We start from the raw sequence: 25,223 nt of genomic DNA, 5'->3' as shown, positions 1-25,223 counted from the left end.
AACAATATCGGGTTTTATTATACTTGATTGATTTTAAACTTGATTTTTCGAAGTAATGTGCGCTGTTGAGCCTATCGCCCCTGGACCAGAGAAAATGTTTCGGCGGGCCGCGTGTTTTGCTAGTCCTGGCGTAGACAATTGTAATGTATTTGACTCTGATGTTGGCTGGTCTCTCTTTCCAAGGAAGGAATGTGCGACTGAAATCCTAATTATCTCATGTTGTTTCCTGTCAGACTTAAATGGCTCCTTATTTTTAAATTGTAGCAAACCGAGTCATGGCGGTATAACCATACATCGAATTTGGGGAAATACCACCTCATAGCGCGTATCGAGAGGCTGGAAGGCAGCAACAATGCTACTGGACTTGCCCTTCGAGTCGCTGGGAACCAATCCAGGGGAGTACCAATTAATTACTCGAAGAAATCTCAAGAAATAATGCCGGACAATGTCTTACGACTCAGTCTCGTGGTATGAGGCCCGCAAAGAACGCCAAGAGACACGAATTTACAAAGCTACTAACAACGGCAATGGATTCTCTTCTGAGGCTGGCTCATCCAACTCTTTAAAGGAGACTGAGATGGAAATCATAATTTGTTCTCTTTCTGATTCCAAATGCTGTCACAATGGAGACTTACATACAGCGCTCCTGCTTTTAATATTACCTTCCAATGTATGCATGATTATTCCCAGTGGTATTTTTCCTTTAGATTTTATGACTATCTCGTATTTCCTATGCGTGCTACATATTCTGTGCATCACATACACATTTTAATTGCCTTATAATATTAGGTGAAGAATGCGATTTATAAAGAAAAGGTTAAGACATTTTACAATTCTTTCAGTTGCCTCTTATTCTCTAAATATTGTCACTTTTTTCGATTGCGTCCTCTAACAGCTTAGAAATTTGCTGATCCCTCAGAGTGGGAAATGAATTTCAGTGTAACGAGTTAGACAGAGATGCGATAAGGCGTCTGGTTAGTTTTGTTAGCTGCAGGATGTCGCGAATGATAACAGAAATTAAGAGAGTTTTATAACCATCTTGCACGAATCGCAGGGTTCAGCATAATTACTTGTAAATTCAAGGCTAAAAGGTAAGATAGGTAAATGAACACAAGGAAATCAATACATAAACGAAAAAATAAGATCCGAAAGGGCACAAATAAAATACGAGAAAAAATAAAAAGGAAGAGAGAAAGAAGTAACAATTAAAACAAGGAAGTAGCAGAAAGTTAAAATTAAAATTAAATCCATGGCGTAACAGCTCCAGAGAGCCAAAGCCGACTATCTTGACTGCTAGCCTCACGTTCACATGCCTAAGCAGAGGTGAATGATCATCCAACCACATATAGGGTGACGTGTGGTCAGCACGACGAACCCTCAGCCATTGCTAGCTTTCCTGACCGGATTACGCTACTAATTGTAGCTCCCCAATTTCCTCACGATGCTGGGTTGGCACCAGTCCCATACACTGGTCGAAAGCTCATGAGAAAATTTCTTCTCCCCCGAGACTCGAACCAGCGCGCATTCCGTATCACCGGTCTGAAGCATGATGCCTCATACCACGCGGCTACGGCGCCAGACAGTAGCAGAAAGTAAATAGAATAATACAGACTGAAAAGAAAATTAAGATTTACTTATTTTGAAAGTTCAGCTGTTGTATCTTAATGTAACGCCTGCCAGCAGTTGTTCAGACTGCTCTGCAGTACGAATGTGTCGGAGAAGTTGCCGCAAGATCACGGCGAACCCGTTAACTGCCACAGTTCGTAGTCAAAACGCAGACTCGAGCAAGTTTTCGCATTTCGCTCCAATAATCGTGCATACCTATCTTGCTAATTTAAATGCCCGGTAATAATCACAAGTGTAAATGAACCTCCTCAAAAGCGGACCTTCTAAAGTTGAGACTCTTATCCCGTGTGTACGAGGTTTAATTAAAGATCGCCTCAGCTATGGCTTTATGTATTTATTTTCAGGTGATCGCTAAATTAAATTTTCCGCACGATATTGGTCAAAGTTAATGTAGTACACCGATGAGTCCGTGATACCGTTTCAACTTGCAACAACTGATAACTGACAAATCACAACTGCCAACTGACTAACGACTAACGACTAACGACTGACTGACGACTGACAACTTACAACTGCAACTCACGACTCCTCTCAAAAGAAGTCTGCCTCTCAAATAAATTAATTTCTCCCACTCATTCCGAAATCTGAAATTTTGTAACATCATTGGTTCGACTTCCCGCTTAGTTTTGTGATTGATGGAATATATTAAATTTAAGTCAAAATAACCTTTCTCTGATCGGTCAGTTCAATACCCGAGGCCAACTGTGACAGTTTACATCGCGTGGTGACGCTAGGTCACTTATGCCTACTTTTGCATAAACCCAAGTAATAGGGGTCCGACCTCCTAGGGGTGAAATACTGCAATGGCCTGTCAAAGTATACAGTTACAAGAACTTTGGAATTTCTTGGATGTGGATTTTTCGAAAGGACAGCTGACAATGACAAATGTAGGTCTATGTTCCGCTGATCCTTCGCGACACGTGCGGGTGTGAATGTATTGAAAACGGAAACATTGATTCATCCTTGATGGGTGGTCAATGTCCGAGCTCGGCCTCATGGCTAGACGATTATAGTTGGTACTTCCCCAAGGACATGTCACAATTACCCGGTATGCTGGGGCAACTCATGAGCCGGGATAGCTCAGTCAGTATAGTGACTAGCTACGGGCTGGACGACCGGGGTTCGATCCCCGACGGGGGCAGAGGATTTTTTTCTCTAGCCTCTGCGTCCAGACCGGCTCTGGGGCCCACCCAACCTCCTCTACAATGGGTACCGGGGTCCTTTCCCGGGGGTAAAGCCGGCCGGGGCGTAATGCTGACCACTCACCCCCATCTAGTGCCGAGGTCAAGGAAGGGAGGAGCTATACCTCCTCTCACCCCAAGCGCCTACATGGCGCATAGCGGGACAAACTTTACTTTTTTACTTTTACTGGGGCAACTCAGCCAATGTACTTTTGCAATTTTTTAAAATATCACACTTAGATCAGAAATCAATACAAAATTCTCGGTGTGTTGCCTTCTTAATGACGTTTTTGTAAATGAAGTTCATGAAGCAAAACATTTAATCTTCCCCTAATACCATGATGATGATTTCGTAACTCGAAACATGTCGTCACAAGTGGTTTTATTTAATACAAGACGCAAAGTGAAACTGCTGTGTGTTGATGGATGGTAAAAAAAGTAAAGTTTGTCCCAGTATACGCCATGTAGGCGTTTTGGGGTGAGTAGAGGTATAGCTCCTCTCTTCCTTGATCTCGGCACTAGATGGGGGTGAGTGGTCAGCATTACGCCCCGGCCGGCTTTATCCCCGGGAAAGGACCCCGGTACCCATTGTAGAGGAGGCTGGTGATGGATGGTAATATTTTAGATAAAATTAACGTCTGTAAAATAATTAATTTTAATAGGACTTCTTGTGCACAAAATAACGAGGAGAAATAATTTTTCCTTCTATGCTGCAAACAATATTTTTCTTTATTTTTTTGTAGCTCCTACATCAATTCCTAGTTTTATACATTATTTTCGTAAGGAAAGTAATTAAAATTAATGTGTTCGTCGTGGTTGTAATCAACTGCAAACTATTGATTTTTCTGTGCCAGTCCAAGTTCATACGGGTTGAACCTTTGGCATATTAATCTGGTTTATATAAACGAAAGAGGTTTGATTAGAGGATATTTGATACGCCTTACTTCATCCAAATGTGATTGATTTTATGAATTTTGGCAATGTTTAATGTATTAAATTGGAAGAGACTAGCGACAATCAGTCGCTTGAACGTCTTTCTTCTAGACCTTCCGCCTACAGGCGGCGTGACATTCACAAAGCTTTCGCACTCGTAAAATATAAGCCTTTCCAGATTTAGAATGACGTTTGCCCTAGAACAGTCGCCTGACTGCGAATGGGACCAATGAAATTCGAATATGGCTTTTCGGCGCGTTTCCGGTGTTATGGGGTAATTTTGGGCGACAAATCGGATCGCCGTATTCAAATGAACATTTAAGGATAGTTACTGTGATAGCGCGCTTGTGTTGTTGCGGCGCTCTCTAAAGTGTTGCAGACGTGTTCTGTTCGCAAAGTTTCAGTATATAAACAGCCGATTCATTGCACTGCCTAAATATCAACATAATTATATCTTTGCATCAGTGTGTCTCAATTCGTGAATAAATTGACTGATTTCAACAACAACAACAAGAATTGCACCAGCTCAACTAGTACTTCGCTGTCTTCCCGCGAGCGCAGCTCGAAGTAAGGCCTTCCTCGTATATTCCCTGAGAGTCAGAGATCCTTGCCCGACGACTAACCCTATATCAAGGTATCCTGAGAAAACCTTTAGCCCTTTTCGCGCAACGAAGTAACGAACGTTGTAACCGCACCAACGCCGGCCTAGCTACTGGGTTTGAACCCGGGGCTACATCAGCAGAAGGACTATTGTGTGTGGAAGGATGGTTAAATTCCCAATCCAACAATTTTTTACGTTTCTCTTTCATTAATTTGTCTCTGTCTTTGTAGACGTAATCGCTTGCATTAGGTAGGTTCTTGATGACACAAGTCGACAGATAGGATCTACAAACAATCATGTTTGTCACCTTTTACCTGCAATTTGAAATATTAAAAGTGAAAACAAACTCTTTTCATCATCCATCAGTATTATCTACACTCAAGACAAATTTTTAACACATTTCGCGGACACAGTTACCGAAAATTTGTAGCTCAACATGAGATGATGTAACTCACGAAGGATTGCGTCTTCTACCATAAATGATTTATATAATATAACTTAATAGAAAAGTAAGTTGAATGTCAGTGCATTTATGTAAATAAATTATCCATTTTCTTAAAAATATATACTTTTACTTTTGGGGTTCTAAAATAACAGAGATTTCGGTATAGAATAAGTATAAAAGAATTATCTTTGTGAGTCGTAAAATGTGTTGACCTAAAAATATCAATGTCTCATGGGCTGGCTCTGTCTTTGTGTAGAATGGTAAACTGCTTTAGGGTAAGGGCACAGGCTTCCACCGAAATGTCGTTGCTTATAATTTGTTTCCAGACAAACGTAACAAAAATTCCCCCAATCGGAATTCAATGCACGATTGCCACAACATATTTCAGAACATTTCCCACGTGATCTTTCTTTCACTCATGCACATAGAACCCAGGCCATCGTGCTATTATAACGCAACACATTTTATTACATCAAAGTGGAGGGAGAGGCTATGACTATTTTAAATCGCTGTCAAATGAATTATGTTCTGCGCTAGCTACGTTTCGTACAATTCATTATGCCATTATCTTCGGTCAGAATAAAAAGTTTAATCACACACTTTCTTTAAGAGACAAGCGTGTTTTGTTTGAGAATTGCGCCCATGAAAATATTTCCCTCTTCTAGCAATATATTTTCAAAAAATTGTTGTCCCACCAAAAATAGTTCTGGAGAGGTTCTGCTAGACGTAAAACAGACACAAACCAAAATCGAATGAATTTCTGTTGGATTTTTGGCTCTTGCACAAACAAGTATGAAGAATTGTGCCATCTGGCATATTTCTGGACCTGCTTACTCACTCAGCCAACAGATGACGCGAGGCTGCAAGGTCAAACACGCCAAGAGACAGCCATTTTTAAATAAACTTCCATCAGAAATGGGAACATGCGATGGATAGGCGTCGTTAAACCTGAACCGGGCCTAACACTTTGATGAAAGCCGAAGATTATGGCGATGCTGATGTGCTGAAAGCCAGAAACTTCCTGCCCAAGAGAGTGCCACTGATCAAAGAAACTTACTCGAAGAGCTTCTTATTAATTCATTTACAGTTTACGTCTGATTAGCATTACCTAGTCATTTTCCCCTGCTTTAACGATTCAGCTTGACCGCAACATCGCCCTGCCTGCTTTCATCCTACCCCCTTCCTCTCACCCATTTTTCGCGCGTTGTATTCAAAACCCTACGTATGTAGTAAGAACCTCTGAAACGTCGGTCAGTTTCTACGTCACTACATGACGCAGCAGACGCAAGATCCCGGTTATTTTGACCGGAAATGATTCACTTCCTAGAGCTTTTCCAAAGTAACATTTTGTAATTATACAGTCCTGAACAATCAAACAAATAAACAAAGAAACAAACCTTCGATTTTCCTCGTCATTGTAACATGCGCTATGGGGGAAGCGGACGTCCTCTTTAAATTGTCCACCGAAGACAAAGATCGTGTCGTCGATCACTTCTGCGTCGAGTTTATATGAATAGAAGTTCATGTCAGGGATCTCGGTCCACGTGTCTTCTGCAGGGTCATACTTTTCGGTACTGAGCTCGGATGATGTCCGGTTGTGTCCGCCTGCACACACACACACAATCCGTAACAGGTCACAGTATATAAAAAAAGCTGCCAAACGAAACTTATTCTAACCCCATTCAACGAGGCCTCCTTGATATTTATTACGGCCACGAAATGTTTGGCCTTTATGGAACCACAAGATTCATTACCTTATTCACAAAAGTCGGTAGTTGAACCCTTCCCACATACTCTAGTTCCGTAAAAACATCTTAATAATATCCTCCATTTTAAGAATATGTCTCACAAGTGGTATCTTATCTTCAACATTACCAATTATAACTTTCTAGATGTTTGTATTTATCGTAACTTCCATGCTTCACACTCCGACCGTCTTACCCAACGGACTTTACGATCTTAAAATTTGTAATTCCGGAATCGGAACGAACGAATGAAATAGAACGAAGAAAACTGATTTAATTTTGCAGTGTAAATATTAGTACCAGGAACGAAATTAAGAATGAAATAGCTGCAATATTATTTTCGTACTTGTAGCATTAGGAAATTGCGCCCGACATCTGCTTTCTGCTTCATGAAACTGCGTGAGAAAATAGCGTTCAACAACAACATAAGATGCACTGTTCAAAAGGGCGTTACACAAACAAGTGACGGAAAGCAAAGTCTGCGAAGGGACTGCTTTAAACCACCGGCTTTTTGGGGATAACAGCACGGCAAACTGAAATTTCCTTGCTACAAGAACAAAATATCTACCTTTAAAACTGGAAGTGTGTGACAAATGGGGCAAATGAGATACCACAAGAGATTATGCGTTGTTAGGTTGTTAGTTAGTTAGTTAGTTAGTTAGTTAAGTGTTCTTTGTGGAGAATGTAATTGAAACCACGTATTTGGGTTAAAAATACTGACAAATTAGCTCTGTAATGACAGGAGAAAATTGTTGTTGATAAAATCTCAGTCACTCAACGCTAACCAAGAAAACATTTCACAATAGGAAGTTCTGTAAGAAGTATAGAGGAGCATCACTCAGAATGTCCAGAGTTCTCACCTAGGGCGTACAGACAGCCGTGGATCTCGACGCAAGCAAAATGCTTACGTTGAGAAAGCATTGGTGCAACGAACGTCCATCGGTCGGTGTCCGGGTCATAAACTTCCACAGATTTTAGATAATTGTAATCATAATATCCACCAGCGACGTATATTTTGTCTGTAAAAACAAATTACCTATATGACACGAACTGTACACACATTTGGTATAGGGAGAGATATTAAACTGGTCCGTGCAGAGCACAAACATGGGACAATCCGTACTTAAATTTGTAAATCTATTAATGTCCCCCTTCGTGTCACAGAAACTGCAAAGACAAGGCTGTCTCTGTTCATATATTTCTTTGTTTCGAATGCAGACAATCAGCGTGTCAATGGAAACGAGTTTAACTGATAAAATTTAATATAAACAGCATAAATTTCTTAAATTAACGCATAATAGAAATGATGGTAAGTTACATCTTCTGTGAAACGAATTTTATTAAATTTGGTACCAGAGATGTATGGCACGAGCTGCCAAGCGGTGCTCTACATTTATAATATAATGTGCTATTTACATGAGATTATTAACTGTCTCAAAAACATATTACATCTGTATTATATGAGAGCCAGTTTGATAGTTTTATTGTTGTTTGTACTCACTTCTAGAGTACACTACAAAGGCAGAAGACGATGTACAGCGACAGCTTATAAGAGCAGATGAAACCATCACGCACTCAGAAATTCAAGCCTTTGCAGTCTGAGAAATAACGTAGTACGTAGCACGGATAAAAGAAAGAGATAATAAAAGAATATAGGACAGTGGAGTGAGGGAAACTAAGTTTAAGAGCGAAGAGGAATGCCTTGATGATGAAGTCATAAAGTTCGTCTGAGACGTCGGCAGAAGCCAAACGACAGCCATCTTCGTACTAGCCACCGTGAGAACCTCAAATCCCCCGATTCCTTTACCGTTCTTGCGTTCTTATACGCGTACAGACAGACAGACGCCTCGACTTCTGCTCTAATTCACACATTTCTGTTTCACAGCATTTACGTACCATTCAGCACAGCCGCACTTGCACCGCGTCGTCTTCTGTTCATGGGAGCGATCAAAGACCACTGGTTCGTCTTGCAGTCGTATCTTTCAGCCGTTCTCTTAATCCAACGATAATCTTTACCACCCATAGCGTAAACTGCGCATCGCAGAACTGCCACCATTAAATCGGATCTGAAACGAGAAAAAGTACACGCTCTGCTATGCTCATTTATTACTCATTCAGATGCATTTCCTCTCGCAGAAAGCAATTGTTCGCTCGTCATTGATAAATCATAATTCAAATGAATTAACAAGCAAATCGTATTCTTAAAACCAACATTGTCGCAAAAGTCCTCAAGCTATTCACACTTTGCACGATACTCCTGTATGTGAGTGGTAGAATTTTACAGCCCCTGCCCACATTTCTATCTTGACTAAGGGAGCGACCATCAGCTTTTTATGAAGGACTCTGCTCCAAGGAGTTCCTTAGTTACCAAGCTGCACCTTACCTGCGTTCATGCATATTCGACACCTCTCGGCATGTCTTCGTAACAGCGTTGAAGCAGCGGCATGAGTCTAAATGTTTGAAGCCGTCGTCGCAACCACCGATGATGTAAATGTCGAAACCGACTACTGCCGTGCAATGGAAGGATCGCGGATCGATCGAGTCGACCCCCTCCACCTGCAGGAACGACAGATTATGGCTTTATGTTTCTTTGGGTCATTTGGTCTACGGATGTGAAGTCCCTACATTAGAGTCCAAGCGACCAACCACCGGAGCAGAGGTACAACCCCCAACAGTGGACCGAAATTGTTACACCGTGGTGGGTGGCACTCGACAAACACCGTGAGAAATTAACTTCTAGCAATCGTGGAATTATGAAAGGCGAAGGAAACAGGAAGACCCGAAGAGAAGCTCTCGTCAAGTACGACAGCAAATGCAGAATTAATTTATGATCAACAGCTGACATTTCAGGTTCGTACGATGGTAAAGACAGATGTTGGTGTTTTGGGTTTCGTCGACGCTAAGCTGGAGGCAGTATGATCCCCACCGCACCCCAAACAGTGTGTAAGCCTACTAATTCACGAGGCGCTACCACCCAGTTGGCCAACATCGACACTGATCAGTGCTTCATTTATTACGTTGAAATCCACTGACGATCAACGATGACTTCGTTTCATGTCTAAAATCAGCAGACAGGTTGCCATGACAGTTGATGAAGGACGCTCATTGTAAACGGTATTTAAGGCAAACTTCATATCCTTCGTCGATTCCTATTAGATCTTACACGAGTCTCAGCACCTGTGTAATTTATGTATTTATTCTTTTTTAATTTATGTCTTTGGAGCTTAACTTAAAAAAGGTATATATTATTTATTATTTCAGTCTATACACAAACTTAATTTTAATTTTCATCGTTATTACGATGTAACATCGTAATAACGATGAAAAGCGCTAAATTTTAATTTTAATTTTAACAACAACATTTAAAATTAAAATTAAGTTATGATGGTCTAGCGGTTAGAACGCTGGCCTCGTAATCCTGGGGTCTCGGGTTCGATTCCCGGCGGTGCCCGAATTTAAAACTAGTGTTGGGCAAGGCCGTGGTCTAGGCAACACGGAGTTTTCCTCCGGGGGCTTCCCCGGTTTCTCCGTGGCATCCCAACAATTACTCCATTCACACACAGAAGAAGGCAATGGCAAACCACTTCTGATCATCTCTGCCAAGAACGTATATGAACAGGTCCCAGTCCGAGAAAAGGATGGAAGGATCCTGTTCATATGGACCTGTCGTCAGACAGAACACTAAATAAATAAAATAAATAGACTGAAATAATAAATAATATATACTGAATTTCAACACAAACATGACGCAACTAAACTAAAAATTAAAAAAAATAAAAAAAGGGTTCACTGCAATGGAAATAAACGGACACGAAATAAAGAGGTTAAGAGGTCCTTGTGATTAAGCTTAAATACAACAATTACTTATTAAAAACAAGCAAAACAGAGGAAAAGTAGTTTTTCATTTAACAAGGCGTGGTAAGAGTAGAATTTTGTGCAACTCACCACACTCCACCGGTCTTCTCGTGCGTCATACGCTTCGATCACATCTGTCGGACTTCCGCCGCGAAAACCACCAATAGCAAACAGAAGGTCCTGTCGAATTCGCGGGCGGGCAATCCTTGGTGTCACGAAGTCCTTGTCTTCCTTCGTCAACCTTTTCACGTCGTGCAGGAATGTGAGCGTCTCCGAGATCACGGGTCTGCACTCCTCGTTTTTCGTCACGTACGGGTGCTTTGACACCTGTTAAACAGTTCAATGTGGACTTTTTTATGAAGGGATGCCATGTTCCGTTGCAGAGGAGACAAGAAAGTCACACATAATTTGGTTGGGAACTCACCGAAATAGACTGTGGTATATACAGGAAAATATGTTTTTTGGTTTATGTAACGACGCTCTTAACAAATGCACAGGTTGTGGAGAGAACCGATATCAAAGTTAAATCGATCTTAGAGAAAACTATTGAAATGTGTTTCAACCGAAAGTTAAATACTTCAGTAATGGTTGCATTTCGAGTTACATTCAAAAATATAACTTATTTCTCGTCTCACCCGTGCGAGATGAACGTTGCGATCACATTCTTTTTGATTCGATAACTTTAATTAATCGTCAAAATTACGTAGCATCTAAAGAAAATTATGACAATTAGTTTCTTCGAGTTTCAAGGGAGGCAACTTGCTACATGTTGATGGTTGGGTGGATGGCCAGTCAAAACAACAGCGTGTGATTATGGGCTCGATGTCTATTAAGATCCATTGCACGTTTCGACCTTAATTGGTCATTATCAGGTCGTTCTCTTTAAGTGTTCGAAACTAGTAGATACGAATGATAAGTTGTAAATACATTTGAAGCAGTTAACGTATTCATGGATCCGTGAGATTGTTTCACACGTATTCGTAAGAGGTGAGTGGCTGAAATCAATCATTTGATCTAGAGTAGAAACATTTTTTCTCTCGGGTAAAAGCACATGCTGGTATGGAAGAAACAATATCATAAGTTGTATTGCTGCTTCGTGAGATGACGGTTAAAATATTAGAATGTTAAAGATGTCTATGAGTTTGAAGCCCCTAGGGTAATTTACTCTCGGAGGTAGAACGAAGCCTTCTTGCTGCACCTTTCCGATATCTGTTGTCCCTATGTGGTCAGTCAGCTGAAGATTATCATGCTACACGTTCTCGGGTTGACTATATATATATATATATATATATATATATATATATATCGTCTGAGATGTGTGAAATTGTTGTAGCAGCTAAGATACGCTTCTTATGGCAGTAGGATCTTTGGTTAAGTAGAACGCTGCGCCAAAAGACGTGATTTATCTGGTGAGGAATTTCCTATTCAAGCTGAATGGACGTTTGTATGTGGAATGCTGTAGTTGAACTGAAACGCGTAATCGATCTTAATAAAGGCTGAGACTGCAATAAAGGATTGTAGAGCCGACGGACTGTCAAACTTACAGACGATGAATAAAGACGATTATTAACTCCAATCACATATCTGCATAAAAGGACGAATCGAATATTTTTTTGCACATACACACACATATGCGAGCGTGTTACCAGCGGCATTGCACAGGTCGTTACTGTAACCATGGCAACTAAGGCAATCTGAGGATTACTTACGCAGGAAATTTTGCGCGAGATAAGGCATTCAAAAGAATTGTGTAATTTTCACGTTGTTATTGTAAGATTTTAACCAGAATTGGAATATATCAAGAGATTCTGTTAAAGCTCATCATTATTAAATCTAATGAACATCCGTTCAGACGTTCTCGAGCTGGAACTGCGGACGGACAGACAGACAAACGGGCTTACACGTGTCGAAGAAAAAGGCTCAGCATTTGCATTAATTATTTACGAACACGTGTGAATATGGAACTGAAAATGCGGGCTTCACTTTCCATAAACATCCATGATTTCAGGGGCATACTTACCTTTTTGAAAATTTTTGTGTCCAGTAGTCCCAGTCTGACGCCCTTCAAAAGGCCCGCGATGTGACCTTTCCTGTTGTTCGGGTCGTGGTTGATCCACCGGAGAATGCACTTCCACACAAATTTCTCGTCCTCCACGACCAGTTCGTCGGCCTCGATTATCGCTTGCAGGTCCTCTAGAGGCAGTTCCAGCAGTTCTTTGCTCTGCTGAGACACTTGCACGAAGTGGCACAGAACGAACTGGCGAGCGGTAGTCTCAAGGTCGGCGCAGAAGTGTAACCTGCGACAGCGAGGGTAAGAGCCGACTCAGAATCGAACTCTGACACAATGAAACACTTCAGCAAGAACTGGATACTCAAGCATTTGCACACCACAGTATTTGGCCTCCAGTTTTTACCTTAGCCCTTTGAAGCCCGAATGAACGAGACTGAGAGCAGACATGTGGAGAGGGAACGATAAGAGACGCTCCGTGGCAAAATAGAAAGTTTTCGGCTATGAAGGTTCCCAGGCAATACCCGCTCGTCCTTGTGATAAGGTTTTAGATTGAAACAAGGGCACGGTGTACGTAAGTGAAGAAGGCAGTGAGATGAGAAGTGTAGAATTTTTAATTCTGGCATTAACCTTGGCGAAACGACGTTGTGTTAACTGTGTGTTAATCCAGTGAAACCTCGTGTAACTGGACTATATGGGGGAATCACGGGTCGGATAAGCCGATAAGTCGGATGAGCGATGAAAGGGGAACGTGGTCATGTATATGAACAAATAATTAGAAACTCAATACAGATTTTCCTTGTGGACATCGCTTTAAACACTCTCGCCGGTGGAACCCAATCGCAACCGATCTGGTTGAAATTCTGGATTTAATGACTGAGAGGAGAAAGTACAAAACATCTAATCCAGAAAAGTACAGAGAGCTCAATAGAAAAAATACGAAGAGAATGTAGAGCTTCCAAAGAACGGTGGGTAATAGGAAAATGTGAGGTAATAGAATTACTACAAGAGAAATATAATACTTTCAACCTACACAAAAATGTCAAAGAATTGGCAAATAAAAAACGTAAATATCAAACAGCAATCCTAATGAAAGCTGATAATGAAATAATAAACGGGACAGAAGACAAACTTAAAAGGTGAAAGCAATACGTGGAAATGCTCTATCATGATGATAGACCAGCTTTACCATAGTTAGAAGATATAGAAGTTGTGAACGAATTAGGTCCTGACATCACCAAAGAAGAAGTTGTGCACGCAATAAAATTACAGAAGAACGGAAAGGCGGCCGGTCCCGACAAAATATATGCGGAAGTACTCAAAGTGATAGCGGAACAGGAAGTTATAGGTTTGAATCTGCTTACATCGCTTTTCAACAAAATATATAGTAATGGAAATATTCCATCTGATTGGCTAAAACCAACTTTTGTCACATTACCGAAGAAAACCAACTCCTCGCATTGCGATGATTATAGGATGATAAGCCTTATGTCTCATGTGTTAAAAGTATTCCTTAGAATAATTCATACAAGAATTTATAGAAAATGTGAGGACAATTCATCTTTCGTAATGGGGTAGGAACACGAGATGCAATTTTTTCCCTGAACATTTTAACACAGCGATGTCGAGACATGAATATCGACATCTATTATGACCGCGCGTTCTGGGTTCGAGTCCCGGTGAGGCGCAAATAAATATAATTTGGAAACAAGTAATAAAGATTTACGCGTTTCACTTGTTAGGCAAGTGCGTCCTTTTCAGGCCAGGGGTCAGTTTATTGGTAGGTGCTCTGCATTCAGTGCAGACGGCTCACTCACACTTAAAAGAAAAGAAAAGAAAGTTACACAAGCAATGACTGTAAAGGCAAGAATTATGGCACCGTGTGACCGCCAAAATTCTTGCAGGGGCACCCGCTGGCTAAAGGGTTTTTGAATGGTCCACGTGAGCTAGGGCTGAGCTGACCAATGCGAGCATCGCATCATTACTGCCCAAATAGATCATTTTTTGTGAAAGTTAAGGGGGGAAGTCCTGTGACTAAAGGACAGGAAAGTTTTCTTCGAGGACACTCTTTTCTGGAATTCAGAGGAAGCAACATCCTGAATTGTTTTGTAGCTCGATTCGGCCAGTGAATGTTAATTGCAAAAGAAATAAATTGTTCTTGCAAAACTACGAACTTCAATCTCAAAACCATTACCGAAACCTTCCTCGCTGGCATTCAGCTTATACCCCTCCATGTAATATTCCCTGAGAAAATTTCCATGCCTACATGAGCAGAAATCCCGAATTACTACATCACATACGACAGAGATCGACAAGACTGGAACCGAACCGGGCAACTCCAACAGCAGAAAGGAGTGGGACGGTTACACTATGCATGCTTTATCGATTATCGTAAAGCTTTCGACTGTGATATACATGAAAAAATGATTAAGATCTTAAAGGCCGCAGGCTTAGACAGAAGGGATTTAAATATTATCGCCAATCTTTATTGGAATCAATCAGCTGAAGTCAGGGTAAACGCAAGAACATCGGAAGCTATTAATATCAAAAAAGGTTTTCACCAAGGCTGTGTTCTGTCACCGCTTCTGTTCAACATCTATTCAGAAGCAATATTTAGAGAGGCACTCAATGAAAAGTCAAGTGGAATCAAGGTGAATGGAAAGACAATTAATAACTTAGGATATGCAGACGACTCGGTCATCATAGCAAGCAGTCCTGCTGAGTTACAGCAAATGGTTGACAGCATTGTGCAATACAGTGAAAGGTTTGGTTTATATATGAACACATCCAACACCAAAGCAATGGTATTCTCAAAATTACCGAGAAATATAACTCTAAGAAACAATGGCAACATTGTCGAACAAGTGACTTCCCTTAAATATCTGGGCACCATAGTGAACCAGAACTGTGACAACAAAAAAGAAATAAGATCAAGAATCGAACAAACCAGAAAAACCTTCGGTGACATGAGGAGGTTTTTCGTTAGATTCGAACTAAGTCTATAACTGAGGATTCGAATGCTGAGATGTTATGTGTTCTCTACACTTCTCTGTGGATGCGAGAGCTGGACTCTTGATTCTCCCATGGAGAAAAGAATCGAAGCATTCGAAATGTATTTATATCGATGTATTCTACGAATACTCTGGGTGCAAAAAGTCTCTAATATCGAAGCTCTCAATCTCATGATTAAGCAAAAGGAACTACTGCTTGCCGTTAAGGAAAGAAAGGTCCGGTATTTGGGCCATATCATGAGATCTGAAGACTGATCATCGAGGGCAAAATCCAAGGAAAAAGATTGATCGGTAGACCCCAAAACTCCTGGATGAAAGACCTAAGAAGATGGTTCGGATGCACCTCAATAGACATTTTTCGAGCGGCAGTCTCGGGGGCAATGTTTGCCATGTGGATCGCCAACCTTCGTTCGGAGATGGCGCAATAAGAAGAATGCGGGAATCGGATAATTGAGGCTTGGTTAACAGAGGTTTTGCTTTATGCAAAAAGATGTGGGGCTGAATGTTGATTTTGATATTGGGAGGATTATTATTATTATTATTTATTTTTTACTGCAAATGGGTTTTACCCGGTGGCAGTGGTCCTATAATAAAACACAAAATAATAAGACACAATAAAACAATAAGACACAACAGAACAATGAGACACAACAAAACAATGAGACAGAACAAAACAGTAAGACACAACAAAAACAATAAGACACAACAGAACAATGAGATACAACAAACCAATGAGCCAGATCAAAACAATAAGACACAAAAAACATAAGACAACAAAAACAATAAGACACAACAAAACAACACACCACACTCAAAATAAAACAACTCATAATATTACAAAACCATATAACCTAAAGCACATAACTTAAAAATTAATACCAACTAGACATAAGACAGTAACAGTAATGAATTACATACGTCATGAACTGATGCACTCACATTTCATCAGGACCTTCTCTTCACTTCACTACACTTATGAAGCCTTCCCATCCTCACCCCGATTTACCTCCCTTCACTGCACCTCACCTCATTTATCACATTTCTAACCTTCTTCCTAAAAGTACTTGGTTTACAGGAGAGTCCCTAAAACATCCGCAGGTAGCTGGTTCCAGAGTTGGATGGTCCTATTTACAAAGGAATATTTTCCGATATCTGTTCTTTACTTTCTCTCCTAATTTTCCGAATATAATCGACCCTGCTCAGGTAGTATGGCCTTTGTCTTCCATGCACGTTCTCCCGTACACGCCTTGAAGAGAGCACATATACGTGCTATCTTTCTACGCTGTGCCAGGGTTTCCCAGTTCGAATCGCTCCTGTGATATGCAAATTTACATGCTTTCTTTTGCACCCGTTCTAACGCATTTATCTGCCCCTCTCTGTAAGGATCCCAGCACTCCGCCCCATATTCCAGAATCGGACGCACTAGTGATGTGTAGGCTAGACTTTTAGTGTTACCATTTCCCTTTTTGAGAACACGAATTGTAAAATGAAGTGCCTTCCAGGCTTTCTTCACCGTATAATTTACTTGATCAGCCCAGCTTAAATCGCTGCTTAAGAGTATTCCCAAGTATTTACAACTGCTCACTTCCGGAATTATTTGGTCCCGTAACAAATAGTTTAATGGTTCCTTCACCCGACTTCTCGTGAAACTAACTGCTTTACTTTTACTTGGGTTGATTTTCATAGCATTTTCAACCGCCCATTCTCCCAGACGGTTCAGATCCATCTGCATCTTTTCTATATCTTTACTATTTATAATTTTACTATATATTATACAGTCTTCTGTCTCTGCAAAAAGTCTAATAGTCGATTCAATGTTCCTCCAAATATCATTTACGTACGCGAGGAACAAAAGTGGACCCAATAAACTCCCTTGCGGTACACCTGACGTTACTCTGACTTCCTCTGATAATTGCCCTCCTACTCTAACTCTCTGCGTTCGGCCTAAAAGGAATTCCCTTACCCATACGACTATCCTCGAGTCCACGCCCGATGCCGCGATTTTCATAAGCAGCCGATCGTGAGGAACTAAATCGAAGGCCTTCGAAAAATCTATTATTATCGCGTCTAACCTTCCTCCGTTATCCAGTGTGTCTGCAATGTCCTGGCAAACCGTGATTATTTTACTTTCACATGAATATCCCGGCCTGAACCCATGTTGACCCTCGAATAATCAATTCTTTTCCTCCCAGTTTTTCCTCAGGTACGATGCTATAACGTGTTCCATTTGTTTGCAGACCACCGATGTTAAACTGACCGGTCTGTAATTTGTGACCAATGATCGATCACCTCCTTTGTAAATAGGAACCACTATGGTTTTTTTCCAGTCCCTTGGTATAGTGGCATTATTAATTGTTACGTCCAATAATCGCGCCAGGTATGGAATCATGGCTTCCCCACCCAGTTTTAGAATTTCCCCAGAAACGCTGTCTGGCCCTAAGAAACGCTGTCTGGCTTATGTTAGAAGCAAGGAAGAAAGAAAGAAAGAAAGAAAGAAGAAGAGGAATTCGAGAGGAAGACAGATTTAATTATGACCTTGCAATAGGTCGTGATTAATGTTCTACATGGTAAAATTAGTGGTGGTCTGCTGGTCATAATGACGATCAAAACATAAAGTAAGTAAAGTAAAGTTTGTCCCGCTACGTGCCGTACAGGCGCTTGGGGTGAGTGGAGGTATAGCTCCTCTCTTCCTTGACCTCGGCACTAGATGGGGGTGAGTGGTCAGCATCACGCCCTGGCCGGCTTTACCCCCGGGAAAGGACCCCGGTACCCATTGTAGAGGAGGCTGGGTGGGCCCCAGAGCCGGTCTGGACGCAGGGGCTAGAGGAAAAAAAATCCTCTGCCCCCGCCGGGGATCGAACCCCAGTCGTCCAGCCCGTTGCTAGTCACTATACTGACGTTAATAATAAACCGCCAAGAGCCCTGACCTACAAAGCTTTATAATTTGCCCAGTCCTCAGTCAGAGGCTTTAATCTCCGACCCGGCACTCGGCTGCTGCCTAGAGTAAAGGTGATTCGCTCCAGCGAAGAAGGCTGTCATCACAGCAAATGAAAAATGAACATCAATTACCTTGCCAACTGCATGATGCCGATACAGTTTTCGACGTTTATCGCGTTCTTGAGGAAGTCGCAGCAGAGTTTACGAACGTCCGGAATACACAAGTAGGCAGCCGCCACGAGCAGCTGACACGCGTTGTCTGAGCGGATGTCCACCTCGCGAAAATAAACATAATCCAGTATCTGGGTCATCACGTCTGAGCTAATTCCGTGCAGGAGGATATCAAACTTCTCACTGGTGTGCAGTTTTGCCTTGAAGAGTTTCCTGAAACGTCACGAAGCAGTCGTCGATTTACACTGATTTCGAGAAACGGCGAGCAGAAAATTACAAGACATGCTCATAAACTTTAAGTTTTTACATAACACGTTACCAAAAAAAGTATTCTTTTGTCAATGTGGTGGATGAATTTTTGTTATCTGAATACTTCAAAAACTCCACGAATGTGTACTAATGGGTCCAGATTAACTGCAAGAGGGTGAAGAGCGTGCTTAGGCTTAACAGAATATAACTTACAAATCGGATAGCAAGCAGCGAACATTTGTACTATAAAGAGTGGTCAGCTCGTTTCTTACATACCCTTGACTCCTTCAAAAGATATCTGAGGCTATAAAAACTACTACAGAAATTTTAAAGAAAACCAGCAAATTAACACAATTATTTCAACATACATCGCAGGCTGTACATTCCACTGATTGATCAGTTCGTAACAAGAAATCTATTTGTTCTGTCAAAACATTTTCCCGACAATAAACAACTTAAAAGTGAAGCCAATGTTTTTTCGCGGCCTTTAAAAAGTGATCACAAACCAGCAAACAATTTCCTATTACAAATTAAGGGCTTTGCAGTGCAAGACAAACAGAAACATTTGATTGTCGGAAAACTGAAAGAGGGTCACAGCTTGTAACATGACGTGAGAAACGTCTGTTGGAAAACATAAGCAGTTGTTCACGGTTATAGTACATTTATCATTTCAAGAACGCACCGTATCTTTATTCAAAACACAAGCAAATTAACGTAAGCATAAATTCTCGAATGATTCTGACCTAACAACAAAACATTTCTCGTGAAGTTCTTTGTTACAGTTTGTTATATTTCAGACAGAGCAACACACAGCAGCTTTCAATGTTCCGGACACTGGCGTGACAGAGGTGCATTACCAACTTGCTTCTGGACTTTGTCGGTCGTCGTTATGTATTAAAACCAAGACGTTTTGGAAATGGATTCTAATTCTCCCTTCATATCGATTGACTGTCACCTTGGTACAACCGCGCTTAAAAATTAGTACAAAAAACCACGTACGTCTTCCGGGATGTTGCGTCGTGATGTCTCGTAGAAGACATCGGACGTTTCAGAGGTGCTTACTGCCTCCATCATCAAGGTAGAAGGCAGTAAGTACGCCTGAAATGCCACTCAGTTTCTACGGCGCAACGTCCAAAAGACATTAGTCTTCATCCTCACCGACGTGAGATTCATGACAATGAACAAATAAAAAGTTGTCAGTGGAACCACGGTTCCGGAGAATTTGACGTAAATACGTCTATACGGAAAGAAAGTTTATATATTGGCTTTATTCTAAATATTTCCTTTATACAAGCTTTACAATTGAGATAAGTTTGATTAAGACATTGCTTATTTAACTTGAATTAGTTACGCTTCAGATGGGTCTGTGATAGATGAATGTAATGTAAAGTAATGTAATGTAAGGTAAGGTAATGTAATGTAAGGTATTATTTATTATTTAGTGTTCTGTCTGACGACAGGTCCATATGAACAGGATCCTTCCATCCTTTTCTCGGACTGGGACCTGTTCATATACGTTCTTGGCAGATGATCCAGAAGTGGTTTGCCATTGCCTTCTTCTGTGTGTGAATGGAGTAATTGTTGGGACGCCACGGAGGAAAACTCCGTGTTGCCTAGACCACGGCCTTGCCCAACACAAGTTATAAATTCGGGCACCGCCGGGAATCGAACCCGAGACCCCAGGATTACAAGACCAGCGTTCTAACCGCTAGACCACCGTGGCTCTAATGTAAGGTAATGTAATGTAATGTAAGGTAATGTAAGGTAACAATGTAGGTAACCATTGTTGTTTATTTGTTGATAAACAGATGACGTTTCCAAGGTAACATAACAATGAAGTTTAACGTTTCCTAGGTAACATAACAATGAAGTTACACTTTTTCGTTTCCCTTTTTCGTTAGTTTTTCGTTACACTTTTTCGTTACATTTTTGCCGAATGACACTGACCCTAAAATATAGACGTATTTACGTCAAAAAACCATTCAGCCGTATAAAAATACAGGTTTCTGCAACAAAGGGGGTATAACATTTCACATACGAATTGACGTTTATTATGTCCTTATTTCACATGTTAATGAACCACGTCAGTTAATAAACAAACCTGAAATATTCACTGCGCTTCGACAGAATCAATCTGTTGACTGGAAAGACGCCGCCGTCCTCCAACCTCAACATCGCGTCACACAAGAGGTTCTGCTCTATCATCTCGTTCAGAGGGACCAATATTTCGGTGTACCTGCCGCCGTTGTGAAAATAGCTGCGATATTGGTTTGACCCCATCTCCTGAAAAACAGTCCATCGTTGTTACAGATTTTTCTTCATACTGACGCGTGTGCACATAAACTGAGAGTGACTGAGAGGGAACACGGTATTGAGAATAATATCTGGTCCTGCGAGAGAGTTACTGACAAGGGAATGGCGAAAACTGCATAACATGGAGCTTTATAGGTCTCTTCACTAATTAATAAATTGTAGGTTGTCAGATCAAAGGTTATGAGATGGGCGGGACAAGAAGTGTAACTTTTTAATCGGAAAACCTGAAACGAAACGGTCACTTAAGAGTTCTATGCGTTGCTGGGATAATATTAAAATGAATCTTAGAGAGGTGAGGAATGAAGGTGTGGATTGACTTCGTCTGCTTGTGGATGTGACTTAGAGGAGGGGTATTGTAAATACGGACATGAAACTTCATGTTTCATAAAAGGCGAGACATTAGATTACCTAGGCTACTGTTAGATTCTCATGCAGGATTTCTGCTCCAGCGACTCAATTTGTTTCTTTGTTACAGAATGCCTGTTGAGATCCAACACAAAACGCCAAAGTTGGAAATGTGACATAAAACTAACGAACTACCTAGACGGCTTACGGAACACGTAATTTCAACACCGAATTAACTAAAGCCCTCCACCGTTTGCTGTCCTGGGCCAACAAAATCCAGTGTCCTTCAACTCCTATCTCCCATAGATCCCGCCTGAGATTATCCTCCCATCTCCCCAGCGGCCTCTTCTCCTCAGGCTTTACATAAATATCCGGTGCACTCCACATGCCATGCCCATCTCACTCTTCTTGGTTTAATCAACCTGAAGATGTGACTGATTTAGGCAATATTAAGTCATGCCGCGTGTTTGTCACTACTCGCATAATTTAAATCTTCTTGTATGTAAACTACGTGCCTAGACATTACGTATAAAATATCAATGTAATCTATAATATCTTAGATGCTTCTACTCTGGTGAACCGATTTTAAAAAAATTACGACAAAAATATGCCATAAAAATTGCATGACTTTGATGCCGAACTAGGCAGTTAACAAATAAATTCTGGAAAATGAAGGCTACGCCTTTTCATAAGCATAAAGTTTTCGAGTTTTTCTCTCTGTGTAGAACTAAAAGTGCTTAAGAGTTTACATGATTAAGGACTTTCCTACCTAAGTTACACATTTATATACACTACAAGCACAAAATGTAATTTAAATTTATTATATGTACGCGAGAATTACAGTTGGCAACAGTCACAAAAGCTCTAAGTTGTTCTACCGCATGCGTAGATCAGGCCTCATCACGCTACTCGCACACTGCAATGTGCAAGATATTCTATGAAAAGTCGACTGGTACTCGGCTTGTCAAAGAATAGCCCACTTTATTTTACTGAACCAGAAGGTTCGTCATCGTGTTCAAAAATCCCGCCACCGTGGTCTATCCTAAGCCAGTTGCATCCAGTTCGCTCCAGCGAGTCCCTTCTCCCTAAGGTCCATCTTAGTGTTATCCTCCCACCTACGCCGAGGTCTTCCCAGAGGTCTCCTCCCTTCAGGCCTCCAAACCAATTACTGCCCACCTCACCTCTTCATCGGGTGAGGAACAAAGACCGTGGAGCTGGTCATGCATTTTTCTCTATTATCTGTCCCACCCCAATTTTGGGTCCAAATATCTTCCTCAACACTCTGTTGTCAGAGACCCTCAGTCCATGTTCCTCCCTCAAAGTGAAAGACCACGTTTTGCACCCATAAATACGTTGCACAATGTAAGACGCTCTTCGCTTTTCTTTATGTGTTAAGTAGGTCTCATGTTTTAGTTTTTTACGTCGCTATTCAGAGGCCAACTGTTCTTGGTCAGTCAACTTTCTACGTCCAATCCCACCCTTGCAAAACTTCGTCTGTTTTTCTACGTGTGGTGTTAATATGGTCTCGTCTATCATTGTAAGTCTTCTTTCGCTCTTCCCACCCTTGTAAATCTTCGTCTTAAAATCGATCATAATAGTTTTCGTAATTTACTTTCGGAGCGCATCGGGGGGGGTTGAAGTTTGTAAAACGCAACCAACCTTGTATAAGAAACTAACCCCCCCCCCCGAATGGAGGGTTAAAACAATTAGTTTAGTGTCTCATTCAAGTGTTTTAACCCTTGAGTAAGAAACTAAACTACCCCCCCCTGAATGGTGATTAAAATACTTGACCATCGGGGTTGAGATTGGTCAATTTTTTAAAACGCAACCAAGGGGGTTGGTCAATTGTTCAAAAAGCAACCCCCACCGAAGGGGGGGTTGGTTGCCTTTGCTGCTATTAGCAGTCTTTCTTGGTTCTTCATTACTAATTTACTTTGATATTTTATACTTTCTTTTTCAGCGTCTTGTTTTTTTCTCCTCAACTCTTACCGATGTAGAAGTTCTTTACGTCGCTGTTCAGATGCTAAATGTTCTTGGTTAGTAAACTTTCTACGTCCAGCCCCACCCTTGCAAATCTTCGTCTTAAAATCGATCATAATAGTTTTCGTAATCGTAATGTATCGAATGAGTATCAGTTTACCTTGATGGACTTGTTGGAGTTGGTACTTCAAATACTTGAAAACGTCTTCTTTCACTTTTCTGATGTTTTAAGCCAACTGTCAGTCAATATTCGAGAATGCGGTGTGCTGCTTCTGGAGCGGTGATAATGCGACTGGCTTGATATTTTTTGATTTCTTTGTTGTGAAGCATTATTTGTTTACTCGGCATTGTTGTCTGTATTGGGCATTGTTGTGTTCCACAACAATGCCGTGTAAACAAATATCTGTTGACATTGTTGATGACTTCATTTTTTTTGACGACAAATTGGTTGACGACGACGAAATCACAAATTTTTATAGTAAGAAGAAGACTAGAGCAACGCGCTCCTTTCGGAGCGCATTATCTAATCTGATATTTAACTTCTTTACGTCGCTGTTCTTGTTCAGTCAACTTTCTACGTCCATCCCCACCCTTGCAAATCTTCGTCTTAAAATCGATCATAATAGTTTTCGTAATCGTAATATATCGAATGCGTATCAGTTTACCTTGTTGAAGTTGTTGGAGTTGGTACTTCAAATACTTGATAACGTCTTCTTTCACTTTTCTGATGTTTTAAGCCAACTGTCAGTCAATATTCAAGAATGTGGTCTGCTGCTTCTGGAGAAGTGATCATGCGACTGGCTTGATATTTTTTGATTTCTTTGTTGTGAAGCGTTATTTGTTTACTCGGCATTGTTGTCTGTGTTCCACAACAATACCGTGTATAAACAAATATCTGTTGACATTGTTGATTGATGACGTAATTTATTGACGACGACGAAATCACAAATTTTTATAGTAAGAAGATACGTCCAGCCCCACCCTTGCAAATCTTCATCTTAAAATCGATCATAATAGTTTTCGTAATCGTAATATATCGAATGAGTATCAGTTTACCTTGATGGAGTTGTTGGAGTTGGTACTTCAAATACTTGATAACGTCTTCTTTTACTTTTCTGATGTTTTAGGCCAACTGTCAGTCAATATTCGAGAATGCTAAGTACTGCTTCTCGAGCAGTGATAATGCGACTGGCTTGATATTTTTTGATTTCTTTGTTGTGAAGCGTTATTTGTTTATACTCTGCATTGTTGTGTTGGTATAGAAACACAGCAATGCCGAGTAAACAAATAACGTAATAAATAAAGAAATACCAAGCCAGTCGCATTATCACTGCTCTACAAGCAGCACATCGTCTCCGAACAGCGACAAAAACTATTTAAGAAATGAAGAAAAGTGAAAGAAGACGTACTAACACCAACAAGGTAATCTGATACTGATAATAATACTCATTCAAGTCATACTGCGCATTCAAGGGTTAAAACACTTGGATAAGACACTAAACTAACCCTCCGAAGGGGGGGGGGGTAGTTTTATGTCTTATTCAACCAAGCCTCCCTTTGGAAGGGGGAGTTTAATTTCTTACTCAAGGGTTAAAACACTTGAATGGGACACTAAACTAACTCACCCGAATGGGGGTTAGTTTAGTGTCTTACTCAAGATTTTAAAATTCAATTGTTTTAACCCCCCATTCGGAGGGGTTAGTTTAGTTTCTTACTCAATGGGGAACTTCATACTTATGATTCAATTTAACATTTTAGAGTGATTAATTGAAGGAGTATGAGATGGTTGAGACATGTACCGCACAAAATTTAACAGATTCAAT

At 40.8% G+C, this 25,223-nt stretch overlaps 1 protein-coding gene across 3 annotated transcripts; it reads right to left on the bottom strand.

Moving 5' to 3' along the window:
* Positions 1-3,511: 3,511 nt before the first annotated feature.
* Positions 3,512-24,579, bottom strand: LOC110831448 (kelch-like protein 10). Of its 3 annotated transcripts, none has more exons than XM_087348542.1 (10): positions 24,457-24,579; positions 20,864-21,045; positions 18,475-18,726; positions 12,407-12,683; positions 10,477-10,713; positions 8,915-9,087; positions 8,428-8,597; positions 7,392-7,550; positions 6,184-6,391; positions 3,512-4,655 (listed from the first exon to the last, which is right to left on the bottom strand). In XM_087348542.1, the coding sequence occupies exons 2-10, from the start codon at positions 21,040-21,042 to the stop codon at positions 4,652-4,654; spliced, it is 1,659 nt and encodes a 552-aa protein (XP_087204668.1). In that variant the 5' UTR covers positions 21,043-21,045; positions 24,457-24,579; the 3' UTR covers positions 3,512-4,651. The 3 variants fall into 3 exon arrangements, with proteins under 3 accessions (XP_087204668.1, XP_087204667.1, XP_087204666.1); XM_087348541.1 differs by lacking the exon at positions 24,457-24,579 and adding an exon at positions 24,066-24,404; XM_087348540.1 differs by lacking the exon at positions 24,457-24,579 and adding an exon at positions 23,561-23,752.
* Positions 24,580-25,223: the final 644 nt, after the last annotated feature.

This window comes from Zootermopsis nevadensis, unplaced genomic scaffold, assembly GCF_977971745.1.
Source record: "Zootermopsis nevadensis isolate Lab colony 2312 unplaced genomic scaffold, Znev_1.0 Znev_ptg000013l, whole genome shotgun sequence".
In the NCBI taxonomy this organism is placed as follows: Eukaryota; Metazoa; Arthropoda; class Insecta; order Blattodea; family Termopsidae; genus Zootermopsis; species Zootermopsis nevadensis.
This window is presented reverse-complemented; position numbering and strand designations above follow the sequence as displayed.